This window comes from Brachionichthys hirsutus, unplaced genomic scaffold, assembly GCF_040956055.1.
Source record: "Brachionichthys hirsutus isolate HB-005 unplaced genomic scaffold, CSIRO-AGI_Bhir_v1 contig_1035, whole genome shotgun sequence".
In the NCBI taxonomy this organism is placed as follows: domain Eukaryota; kingdom Metazoa; phylum Chordata; class Actinopteri; order Lophiiformes; family Brachionichthyidae; genus Brachionichthys; species Brachionichthys hirsutus.
In genome coordinates, this window is record NW_027180539.1 from 1 (window position 1) to 13,054 (window position 13,054).

General features: G+C 45.1%; 1 protein-coding gene across 1 annotated transcript; it reads right to left on the reverse strand.

The window, feature by feature from the left end:
• Positions 1 to 2,139: 2,139 nt before the first annotated feature.
• On the reverse strand, positions 2,140 to 11,631 carry LOC137915870 (homeodomain-interacting protein kinase 2-like). The gene is made up of 16 exons (XM_068758990.1): positions 11,515 to 11,631; positions 11,248 to 11,430; positions 10,982 to 11,163; positions 10,690 to 10,813; positions 9,197 to 9,520; positions 8,744 to 8,932; positions 8,482 to 8,660; positions 8,176 to 8,299; positions 7,748 to 7,858; positions 7,539 to 7,595; positions 7,097 to 7,440; positions 6,305 to 6,526; positions 5,863 to 6,195; positions 5,079 to 5,300; positions 4,718 to 4,969; positions 2,140 to 2,335 (listed from the first exon to the last, which is right to left on the reverse strand). Exons 1-16 carry the CDS (start codon positions 11,629 to 11,631, stop codon positions 2,284 to 2,286), a joined length of 3,015 nt encoding a protein of 1,004 aa, XP_068615091.1. The 3' UTR covers positions 2,140 to 2,283.
• Positions 11,632 to 13,054: the final 1,423 nt, after the last annotated feature.

Below are 13,054 nucleotides of genomic sequence, written 5' to 3' on the forward strand. Positions count from 1 at the left end.
TTCCTCAGCTCCTCTTCCAACCAATCATTTCTCTATTAATCCACTCATTTGGGTTTTTTTTCTTTTTGACCTGAAATTTCTCCATTATGTAAATGTATCTCCGCTTGTGTCCGGATCTGCAGACCTTTATAGTTTCTCGTTTCCTCTGGCCCTCCTCTTATCTCATTCAGGGAGCTCTCGCCAGATGCCAAGGCGTGTTTACCTGATATTGAGTAAAGCATTACGGACAGGTAAGAATTTAGCACTCTCTGAGTCAGACAGCCGCATCCCAAACTCCAGCGGAGATAGAGACATGCATTCAGGAGGCCTAGTTACTTCCCAGGTTCCTGTCTTCAAAGTCTTATAAAATGGCACGGGGCCCATTTCAGTGTTGCAACCTTCTAGTTACCCTCGCCGAAGGGGAGGCGAGGGTATTGCAATTGGGTCCGTTTGTCTGTTTGTCTGTTTGTCTGTCTGTCCGAGCGCATAACTCAAAAACTAGTAACCCAATCGACTTGAAATGTTTACACAAGCAAGGTTCTGTCCGTGGCTCGGTCCTCCCCGAGAATGGCGTTGATCCGGATCTGGATCCAGATTCTAGAATTATTTTTACATCTGGAATCGTGCCTCTGCTGTAAACTGCCACTTTAAGAGGGAGGGACACGAATGGCATGATGGGAAAAAGAGTCCAGAAGGAGTCTTGTAGTACGTTCCGGAGCAGAAAGCTAGAGCAGGTTTGGCCCCTCTGATCCGGAAGCCCTGTTTACTGTCTCACAAGATCCAATAGTCTATTGGAGGCGGGGTCTGCAATCTCTGACTGTCTTTCTAGTTTGAGGCTGTTTCAGGCGCTACATTTTCTCAAAGCTGGAAAAAGTTAATTTTCATATTTACCTCAGAAGGCTGCAAAAAAACCAACAACATACAATTTCAATTTAAACTGCCATTTTTTAATTTGGAATTCGATTTTGCATGTCTTCATGATTAAATGACAAAAGCGTTGCTTGTTCCATACTCAATTCAATGTTAAAGCAAAACTTGTTTGAGTCCATTTAAAGGTTAATTTATTCAACGTTGGCCCGTGGCTTTGATTAATTTTAAATTATGGCCCCTTGTGTATTTGAGTTTGACACCCCTGCTCTAAACTATCATTTACAATTGAAACTAGAAAGACAACCGGGTATGTTGTCCAGGCCTCAGAATCATAGGGGTCCATGAGGGACCCTTAATTTACTTTACCTAATATTCCCCTCGTTATTTTTAATGGAATTGTTGAATATTACATTTAACTTAATTTTTTATTCAAAATATACGTGCCAATTAAAACTCATTATTTTTTGTAAATATAAATGTTTTCCCTTTTTGCACATCGACCCCTGTCTTAGAAGAAAATGGTTTGATCCCTCTCTGGCAACTCTGGCTACGTGCACAGCGGGAATTTGCATAGTTGCCACAAATCTGGTGCACAGAAAAGAAGGAAGAAAAAAGAGAGGAAGATCACCGAGGTCACGGTGAAAAGGAATATATTGAACGTTTGAAAAAGGGGATCAAGTAGAGACAGCACAAGCAGGGCTTGACGTGGTGGTGGTAAAAACCTTTCCGTCTAATACGCCCACATGATTTAGTGGACCAATCATGACCCTACACGTCGTCTCTTGGCTCCACGTGTATCTGTTTATGTAGAAAAACAAGAAAAACAAGCCGAGCGTGCTTCGGTTTGCATACTATACAAAGGGTAAAAAAAAAATCCAAAATGGTGAAACATTGCAGTCTCTGCTTGTGTAACCATGACGACCGGTACCCCGAACGACTGGAACAAGGTGTCCGGTTTATTCACTTCCCTAAACCGACAAACAACTATGAGAAATGTCTGCACAAGAACAAATTATAAAAGAACACACGACCAGTTGAATCAAATAAAAAAGTGAAATGAAGAACATAAATAAATAAAAAACAGTAATGCAGTAATGAACAACTATTCAATTTAATTCAATTCACAACAGAAAGTCATCTCAAGGCACTTTACAGGATTAGCAGGAAAAGACCTGCAGGGAAAGACAGAACCCAACTTGACCCACAAGAGCAAGCACTTTGGCAACGGAGGCAAGGAAAAACTTCCCTTTAACAGGCAGAAACCTTGGACAGAACCTAGGCTCATGGTGGACGGCCATCTGTCTGACCGGCTGGGTTGAGAGAGAGAGAGAGAGAATGACAGGTAGGAGGAGGATGAGCAATTGCAGGACAGAGCAGGAGCAGACAAAAACAAAATGTATAAAGCTATAAATGCTAATGCTACTGATATGGTTATCAGTGTTGAGGGCCACAGGTCCAGGTTCTGCAGCACCACGGACAGAAGGACCTGCAGACAGAGACAGAAAGAGGGACAAACAGAGGGGGAGAGAGCACAAGACTATGGGGAAGAGGGAGGGATTACTAACATATTTACAACATGAATAATCAGATAGAGGAAGGAGCTCATTTCAGGTGGATACAGTTTTAACTTACTTATAATATTAATCAGACACCCCATACTCCCGGAGCACCCCCCCCCCACAGGAATCCCCGAGGGACACGGTCAAATGCCTTCTCCAAATCCACAAAACACATGTGGACTGGTTGGGCAAACTCCCATGCACCCTCAAGGACCCTGCCGAGGGTGTAGAGCTGGTCCACAGTTCCACGGCCAGGACGAAAACCACATTGCTCCTCCTGAATCCGAGGTTCGACTATCCGGCGGACCCTCCTCTCCAGTACCCCTGAATAGACCTTCCCGGGGAGGCTGAGGAGTGTGATCCCTCTATAGTTGGAACACACCCTCCGGTCCCCCTTCTTATAAAGAGGGACCACCACCCCGGTCTGCCAATCCAAAGGCACTGCCCCCGATGTCCATGCGATGTTGCAGAGTCGTGTCAACCATGACAGCCCGACAACATCCAGAGCCTTAAGGAACTCTGGGCGGATCTCATCCACCCATGGGGCCTTGCCACCGAGGAGCTTTTTAACTACCTCAGCAACCTCGGCCCCAGAGATAGAGGAGCTCACCCCCGAGTCCCCAGGTTCTGCTTCCTCACTGGAAGGCATGTCGGTGGGATTGAGGAGCTCTTCGAAGTAGTCCCTCCACCGATCTACAGCGTCTCGAGTCGAGGTCAGCAGCGCACCACCCCCACCATACACAGTGTTGACCGTGCACTGCTTCCCCCTCCTGAGATGCCGGATGGTGGTCCAGAACCTCTTCGAAGCCATCCGGAAGTCGTTTTCCATGGCCTCACCGAACTCCTCCCATGTCCGGGTTTTTGCCTCAGCAACCACGGTAGCTGCGGTCCGTTTGGTCTGTTGGTACCTGTCTGCTGTCTCCAAAGTCCCACAGGCCAAAAAGGCCTGATAGGATTCCTTCTTCAGCTTGACGGCATCCCTCACCACCGGTGTCCACCAAGAGGTTCGGGAATTGCCGCCACGACAGGCACCGACCACCTTACGGCCACAGCACCGATTGGCCGCTTCGACAATGGAGGCACGAAACATAGTCCACTCGGACTCAATGTCCCCTGCCTCCCCCGGCACATGGTCGAAGCTCTCCCGGAGGTGGGAGTTAAAACTCCTTCTGACAGGCGATTCTGCCAGACGTTCCCAACAGACCCTCACAATACGTTTGGGCCTGCCAGGTCTGTCCGGCATCCTCCCCCACCATCGGAGTTGACTCAACACCAGGTGATGATCGGTTGACAGCGCCGCCCCTCTCTTCACCCGAGTGTCCAAGACATGCGGCCGCAAGTCCGGTGAGACGACTACAAAGTCGATCATCGAACTGCGGCCTAGGGTGTCCTGGTGCCAAATGCACATATGGACACCCTTATGCTTGAACATGGTGTTCGTTATGGACAATCTGTGACTAGCACAGACGTCCAATAACAAAACACCGCTCGGGTTCCGATCAGAGGGGCCATTCCTCCAAATCACACCCCTCCAGGTTTCACTGTCATTGCCAACATGGGCGTTGAAGTCCCCCAACAGAACGAGGGAATCCCCAGAAGGAGCACTCTCCAGTACCCCCCCCAAGGACTCCAAAAAGGGTGGATACTCTTAACTGCTGTTTGGACCATAGGCACAAACAACAGTCAGGATCCGTCACCCCACCTGAAGGCGGAGGGAGGCTACCCTCTCGTTTATTGGGGTAAACTCCAACATACAGGCACTGAGCCAGGGGGCAATAAGTATTGCCACCCCTGCCCGGCGCCTCTCACCAGTGGCAACTCCAGAGTGGAAGAAAGTCCAACCCCTCTCAAGAAGAGTGGTTCCAGAGTCCTTGCTGTGTGTCGAGGTGAGGCCAACTATATCCAGTCGGAACTTCTCAACCTCGCACACCAGCTCAGGCTCCTTCCCCGCCAGAGAGGTGATGTTCCACGTCCCTAGAGCTAGTTTGTGGAGCCGAGGGTCAGACCGCCAAGGTCTGACCCTCGGGTGGCAGCCTTTGGCTGCCACCCAGCTCACACTGCACAACTGAGCTCCTAGGCTCATTGGGACACACAAACCCCTCCACCACGATAAGGTAGCAGCTCAGGGACTTGTCTGCTTTTGTTTATTTATGCATGTTCTATTTTTTGCTTAATTAAACCATTTTAAGTGATTTTTTTCCCCGCATTTTTTTTCTTTTCTCTCAGAGGTTTATGGCTACATTCACGTTTGCGGTGAGTTCGTCGGTGATGATTGGCAAACCTTCCATCCTCTTGATGGTAAGACCCACTTTATGAACCGCAAGAACACGTTCCTCTTCTTCTTGTTCTTCTTCTTGTTGTTCTTCTCTGCTCCCTCAGTCTCAACATCAGGCTGAACTAGGATCGCGTCACCTCCTGAGGTTGGTGGAGGTGGACTGCATTGGTCTGGATGAGGGTTGCCAGTCTTACTGCAGGAGTCTTCATGGATGGAATCCGCCTGTGTGGTGCTTTCAAGGACGTCCACTGCAGACTTTGCCATCTTTTCTGGGAAATTCTGCAAACTAAACACAGATAGAAATATATTCCTGTTATCAAGACATTGAAAAAAGCACCCCATGAACCTCACTCAGAGGTGATGATGGTTGACATACACAGATGAAGTTTTCTTACCTGTCTGGTCTCTCGTTGTCTACTGTACTCAGTCTTTTGTCAGGTGGAGCAGGTTGAACAATGATCACACCTTGTAAGGTCGTAGGTGGACTGGAGTGTTCTGGATGGAGCTTTTTGCTGTCCAGGTCCTTCTTAGCACCAGCAGCAGGTTCAGACACATCCTTCTCTGGTGTGGATTTGATGCATGTTCCTGGCATCATGGTTGCAGCGTGATTCTGCAAACTAAACAGACAGAGGGCTGTTCAAGTTGTCATTTCTTTGAAGAGGCTTTAAAATTAACTAAGGTTAAATCTACTTTGAGTACAATGGCTGGTGTTGCTGGAGCCTATCCCAACTGGGTTACGGGCGAGTGAGAGGGTACACCCTGGATGAGTCGCCAGTGCATTGCAGGTGCACGCGTAGACAAACAAACATTTACACTCATGCTCACTCATACGGACAATTGGACATGCTGTCCAATTAACCTAAGGTGGATATTTCAAGCGGTGGGAGGAAGCCGGACAACCCAGAGAAAACCCACACAGACACGGGGAGAGCATACAAACTCCACACAGAAAGGAACCAAACCGGAAGCCTTCTTGCTGTGACTCACTACCTCACCGTACTGGCTACATTTACGTCACTGTCATGTAAATGGAGAACTTTATAAAACACAAAAGAAAAGCTTTCATTGTAAAACCATCATCATAGAAACGGGACCTAAGAGATGAACTGACTGGTTCCATTTCTGCACACTGAACCCCTTTCTCTTACAAATGCTTATACTCTGAGGAAATCTCTTTACCTTTCTGGACTCTTCACATTGGTTTGTGGTGAGTTGGTCGCTGATGATTGGCAAACCTTCCATCCTCTTGATGGTAAGACCCACTTTATGAACCGCAAGAACACGTTCCTCTTCTTCTTGTTCTTCTTCTTGTTCTTCTCTGCTCCCTCAGTCTCAACATCAGGCTGAACTAGGATCGCGTCACCTCCTGAGGTTGGTGGAGGTGGACTGCATTGGTCTGGATGAGGGTTGCCAGTCTTACTGCAGGAGTCTTCATGGATGGAATCCGCCTGTGTGGTGCTTTCAAGGACGTCCACTGCAGACTTTGCCATCTTTTCTGGGAAATTCTGCAAACTAAACACAGATAGAAATATATTCCTGTTATCAAGACATTGAAAAAAGCACCCCATGAACCTCACTCAGAGGTGATGATGGTTGACATACACAGATGAAGTTTTCTTACCTGTCTGGTCTCTCGTTGTCTACTGTACTCAGTCTTTTGTCAGGTGGAGCAGGTTGAACAATGATCACACCTTGTAAGGTCGTAGGTGGACTGGAGTGTTCTGGATGGAGCTTTTTGCTGTCCAGGTCCTTCTTAGCACCAGCAGCAGGTTCAGACACATCCTTCTCTGGTGTGGATTTGATGCATGTTCCTGGCATCATGGTTGCAGCGTGATTCTGCAAACTAAACAGACAGAGGGCTGTTCAAGTTGTCATTTCTTTGAAGATGCTTTAAAATTAACTAAGGTTAAATCTACTTTGAGTACAATGGCTGGTGTTGCTGGAGCCTATCCCAACTGGGTTACGGGCGAGTGAGAGGGTACACCCTGGATGAGTCGCCAGTGCATTGCAGGTGCACGCGTAGACAAACAAACATTTACACTCATGCTCACTCATACGGACAATTGGACATGCTGTCCAATTAACCTAAGGTGGATATTTCAAGCAGTGGGAGGAAGCCGGACAACCCAGAGAAAACTCAGAGAGAACCCACACAGACACAGGGAGAACATACAAACTCCACACAGAAAGGAACCGAACCGGAAGCCTTCTTGCTGTGACTCACTACCTCACCGTACTGGCTACATTCCCGCTACTGTCATGTAAGTGTAGAACTTTATAAAATACAAAGGAAAAGGTTTCATTGTAAAACCGTCATCATGGAAACGGGACCTAAGACATAAACTGACTGGTTCCATTTCTGCACACTGAACCCCTTTCTCTTACAAATGCTTATACTCGGAAATCTCCTTACCTTTCTTGACTCTTCACATCGGCTTGCGGTGAGTTGTTAGTTGTTGATAGGAAACACTTGCATATTCCTGATGGTAAGACCCTCTTAATAAACAAGTTCTTTTTCTTTTTCTTCTTGGTTCCTTCGTTCTCAGCGTCAGGCTGAAAGGTTGTTGGAGGTGGACTGCAGTGATCTGCGGGGCTGTTGGCAGTTTTACTGCAGGAAGCAGGTGTAATAAAGGGATGCTTCAGGACTTCCTGTGGTGTTATCCTTCTTATAACATCCATCTCCAACATAGCCTTTAGAAGCTCAAAGCATTGTTCCGTTTCAGCTTCTTCTGTCTGATTGTTTTCTTTCAGCTGTATCTAGTTAAAGAAACAATGGTAAAACCAAAATCAGAACTTTATCCTTATGATCCATGAAAAGATCAGTCAATTTAAAAAAAATAATTTTTAATACTTACTATTTTCAGATCATTCAGGAAAAGCTGGTGATTAGCCGTAGGAAGAGGATGGACTTCCTGCTCAAGCGTATGAAGTAGAAGAAGAAGGAAAAAATAATAATTTAGTGGGAAATGCTTTCTGAAGGAATGTATTTGTGTTTGCATGACTGTCAGAAAATCCTTTGCAGCTTTAAACATTATATTCATTGTTGAGAAGTTTAAAGGTGTACATTGTGTCTCCACTTGTTGGACTCAGTCTTCATGAAAAACGTTGTGGAATAAATCCCCATGTTAAGAAGATGGTCAGGTGGCATTCCACAGAACCTAACAATTTCGAAAACCTGAAGATAAAACACAGAACAGTTATTTTTTACTGCGTCACCAATTCCGTCCACTGACCTGTCCTGCTAATACATCCTTTCAGATCGGTACCCATTAAGTCCATCATTCAGAAGTGAAGTCAGTACATTTACAAGTCAATAAATGCAGTAAATATTTCAAGACTATGAAATGTGGTGTGCTCTTAGCAGCTAGATAAATCTCTTGTTTCCAGCAGCTATAATAAAGTGAGGCATCTGTCGGTGCTGGATGGGGTCACTTCAGAAAGCCGGACCAACTGAACAATCGACAAGTAGACTGATTACTACAGATAACTTACCACATCTTCATCTGAGTCGCCAATAAATCCACAAATGAACCTGATCAAGAAGATCATCACACAGCCCAGAGACCACATATCAACGGCCTCAGAAATTGGCAGTCCGAAAAAAACTTCTGGAGCCCTAAATGTAGAAAAAAGAAGCGATATTTACGTATTATAAATATTATTATTTTTTTAATAGAACATGTCCCAAATTAAATAACAGAAATGTATCGACAGGAAGTCTAGTACTACTTAATGATAAATCTGGAAAGTATCAATTTACATGAATATTCTAATAATCAGTATTCTAATAGACTTTACCTGTACAAACGTGGTTGAATCATCATGCCAAGCTCTGCTTGAGACCGGTGCATGGCCAAGCCAAAGTCTATGAGCTTGACACGTAAGGGTCTCTGTTGATCTACAGTCATTATATTATCCAGCTTTATGTCGGTGTGGATTAGCCCATATTTCTTCAGAAACTCCAAAGCATCAGCCATCTGTAGAACACGGAGAAATGTGTTTCAGTTTCTTACAGGTCAGAGCCAAACGGTTCACAATGTGCTCCATCTATTGAACTTACCTGTTGAATTATGGCTCTGACGTCACCCAGAGCCATTGGCTTATTCATTTCAAGTATGATGTCAAATAATGTCTTGTCCAGCAACTCGAACACTGGCGCCCTTCTAATCTTGAAATTGAGCCAGCCATGACATTTGATGATGTTATGCTGGTCTGCTTTTACATCCATCAACTCTTGTAAAATTTGAATCTGGAAAAACATGACAAGTTTGATGAGATTAGTTTCTGATATTTAATATGTTCATGAATGTCACGTAAAATAATTCAGCTCAATGGAAGGCAGAAAAGCATTGTGTTCGCATTGTCAATGCATGTACTATTAATGTGCGACTGGCATTACCTTAAAGGGGAATCGTTTTTTACACTCCTAGTTATACAATCTAGTTCTCTGTGCTCACTGACTAAACAAACAAAATGATAGAGTGAACAGAAAACTCAACAAATGTCCACTTACCTCCATGTCATGACTGACTTGAGTCACCTGTCGTTTCACCGCCACAAGCTCGCCGGTTTCGGCATTCCAGCATTTCCTTAATTCTCCGAAACAGCCATTTCCCAGCATCTGCATCATCTCAAAATTTAAGAGATCTAAGGAGAAGTCATCGTTGACAGATGGAGGATACTGATCTTTCCATGGGTAGGACCCACGCAAGATGAAGGGATGATTCAAGACGCCATATTCTGTGATTCTTTTCTTGGGATCCTTTATCTTCATGGCCGCCAGAAGCTGCATGAACTCCTGAAACTCCGCACCTTCATCGTTATCCTCGGGATGATTCTAGGAAGCAATGGTCAAATCCACCAATCAGTCATCATCAGAAAATCTTTTGCAACCGCAAATGTCTTATATTAATCAGACTTTAGAAGCGTAGAAGAAGAAGCACTAGCCCTGTAAATTTGACATTACAATAGCGATATTGGAATTGATATTTATATTGGACTTTCGGGTACAAATAAAGTAACCTTGAACCTTGAAGATTGGCTGGGGCAAAATCAGGGGATAGAATGACTTGATGACAAAGCGGGAAGTGTCTTCATTCCAACGAAGCGCGGGCATGAGAGCCATGTTGGAATCTCAGCCCTGATAATCCAAACGAACTGTACTGATGGTTAATTATATAAATATCTTAATCTTAACCCACATTCTCCTCATGACTACGCACCCACGAAGGAGAACAAAGAACCGGAAGAGGGTTTGGTGAACTCTTACACCCCCAAACTAACATTTAAAGGTGACATATATACCCTTTCTCCACAAGTTAATGCAGTTCCCAAACACTTATATGGTCTAAGTAGCAAACAGATGCTGCAGGACGGTGTCCGTCATTTCTTTATCAAGCCGCTCTGCCAGAAACACTCTAAACCCGTCAGAAAAAGTACTTTCATAGTGGCACGCATGAAAGTATGCATGCTACCATGGTAACCCGTGAGGGACGGGAGTGTGCAGTTTACGACACACACAAAAACATTTTTGGCAACTTTTGCTGCAACATTACCACAAAAAAGAAACATCATCCACTCGCCCCTTCTTCTACTCATGCAAGAGAGAGGGAGGCAGTGCGCAATCAAGGTGTCAAGTGTCTCTACACACACACATCGCGCCGCGTTTGTGTGTGTGCGTCATTGCACGCACATAAACGTGGCGCGAGGACGATAATATTATCAGGATGGAATAAAAATTCTTTGAATCATCCATCTATTTTCAAACCGCTTATCCAGTGTGGGTCGCAGGCCCAGCAGCCTAAGAGGAGTGGAGATTCTCCTCTGGAGAAAACACCAATAATGGCTGCTTACTTGAATTTTCAACTTTTAATTTCTCAACTTGCCTGTTAAATGGCCAAAGCTAAGCAACAACATAACGCTGTGGCTTTTTTGTCTATAATGCGTGCGAGGAGCAGCCTCCTCCTCAGTCTAAAGGAGATAAACTCATTACAGTAGAGGTCTTACCAGTAGTTGGTGAAACTCTTCCTCGCTGTAAGCACAGGTAGCCACTAAGAAGACCATGACATGGCCCAGAGACCAGATATCAGCAGCCGCAGAAAACGGTAACCCTGAAGATCTTTCTGGGGCCCTGCAATTAGAAGAAACAAACATTTTAAAGATTAACTTGTTCCTCAACAGAGCGGCAACCTCCACCAAGGCGACATAAAAACAACACCTAATAAAATATGAAAATATAGAAAAAAAGGAAAGAAAAATTCAACAGAGTAAATTGATATAATTATTTTATCATCCTTACGTAAATTCATCTGCTTCCAGCTCTGGAGCATTCCGTGTATCCAATCGCAGGTGGGCCGAACTGAAATTTCCCAGCTTGACCCTGATCGGTTTTGCCCATTGATCTACTACAAAAATATTTTTTGGTGATACTTTGCCATGGATCACCCCGACAGACTTCAAGACAGCCAATGCTGTGACCACCTGCAGAAGACAAGGCATTTGTTATACTTTTCCACAGTTTAAATGTGAGTTCCTTGTCTCTGTTTGAATTGAATGTGTTCCTACCTGTTGAATGATTTCCCTGACGTCAGTCAGGGTCAGAGTGTCCTTGTTTCTGAGCATGTACTCCACCAAGTTGATGTCGTACGTCTCAAATGCCAGCTCCTGACTGTCAGGAAAACAGCCATGAAACTTGAGAATATGGTATGCGTCAAAGTTTCGACACATCAACTCCACCAGGATGGAAAGCTGCAGGCACAGATAAGCATTAATATAAGGAAATCTGTAACTGACTAATGCTCTCAATATTAAAGATGTGAGCATGAAGCCTACCTCATTGTCAAAACTGTCCTTGTTCTCACTCTGCTTTACAGCTACAGTCTGAGAATCAAAAGTGTTCTTCCACAAAGACATGCCATCGGGCTTCTCGTCGACAAAATGATAATCCATCGGATTTAACTCAAAGCAAAGAGATCCAGCATTGTATATACTCATCTTAAGTGATGATTGTGTGTGATCCACTGCTAAAACAAAGAACACATGGATGCCTTTGGCTCATGAACAAGTTATATTTATAAAAGAGTTGTCTTTGATGTCTAAGGCCCCATTGAAGATGTTTCTTTAGAGTTTAATCTAATGTAATCATTAGACAAAGATCAAAGGAAAAGCTTTTAGCACACACTGCGTTAGCATTCACCCTTTCATGCTAACATTCACACTGTCGTGGCATTCATATCATATTAGAGACCATTGTAGCCAGTACCCATTGTTACGGGACCCGCCGGTCCTGTGTGTCGGGTGGTGATGTGCTGTGCTGTGTTGGAGATGTGCTGTTTTTAGGATAGTATAAAGGAGAGTGACACAGTATTATAATTGCCTCTCCATGACACAGGCCCGCCTGGCCTCAGGGCCTCCGGGCCACCAGAACCAGCTCCAGCCAAGGTTAAGTTTATATGTTTGGATTCTTATTGTGACACTGAGCTTTAACATTTAGTTAAATTGACTATACTGATCACATCAAGTCTCATCAGAAATAACAGATAGATTGATTGACAGGGATTTCAGATTGGCTGGGGCGAAGCCCCACCCTCAGGGGACGGACTGAAACGGATGTGTTAAAAAGGAGGCGACAAGAAGACATTCCACTGGGACACTCACAAGGAACATGGCTGAACCTCAGCGCTGATTTTCCTCACCAACTTGTTACTGAATTGTTGTTTATATAAATGTGTAAGCCTTATCAACATTCTCTTCATTGAGTACACACCTACGAAAGGGATTAAAGGACCGGGGAAACTTTAGGAGACTCTAACGGTTTTGGTGCCGTGACCAGGATTCTCCAGTGGGTGTCGTACGCTCTGTGGGGCCTGGCTGTATCTGATCAGCGCATAATGAGGTGAGCAGAAACCTTTTTATAAATTCTGTCAGATAGTTTGTTTGGTCATCCATGAGAGTACGAGTAAATTTTGTATTTGAGGTGGCGCCGGTTGAATAAAGTAATGTTAAAATTTTGCATTCTGTGAAATGCCACAGCGGCCCGGTGGCGCAGTGGTAAGCGCTGTTGCCTCACAGCGAGATGGTCACTGGTTCGTCTCCAACTTGTGGCCATTCTGTGAGGAGTTTGCATGTTCTCCCCGTGTCTGCGTGGGTTCTCTCCGGGTTCTCCGGCTTCCTCCCACCATCAGCTTAGGCTGATTGGTGACGCTAATTCCCCGTAGGTGTGAGTGTGTGTGGGGCTGATTGTATGTCTCTGCGTTGCCCTGCGATGGACTGTACCCCGCCTCTCAGAGAGAGCCCGGAGAGAGAGGTAACCGCCAACCCTCAGTCACAACCGTGTGTGTGTGAGTGTGTGTGTGTGAGAGAGAGAGGCAGA

What these genes read in the sequence shown, in the direction of transcription:
- LOC137915870 (XM_068758990.1), bottom strand. Translation starts at nt 11,631, where the DNA reads ATGGATTATCATTTTGTCGACGAGAAGCCCGATGGCATGTCTTTGTGG. An exon ending in TCAGAGCCATAATTCAACAG is followed by an intron (nt 8,661 to 8,743) that starts GTAAGTTCAATA and finishes CGTGTTCTACAG; the next exon opens with ATGGCTGATGCTTTGGAGTT. An exon ending in GACAACGAGAGACCAGACAG is followed by an intron (nt 6,196 to 6,304) that starts GTAAGAAAACTT and finishes ATCTGTGTTTAG; the next exon opens with TTTGCAGAATTTCCCAGAAA.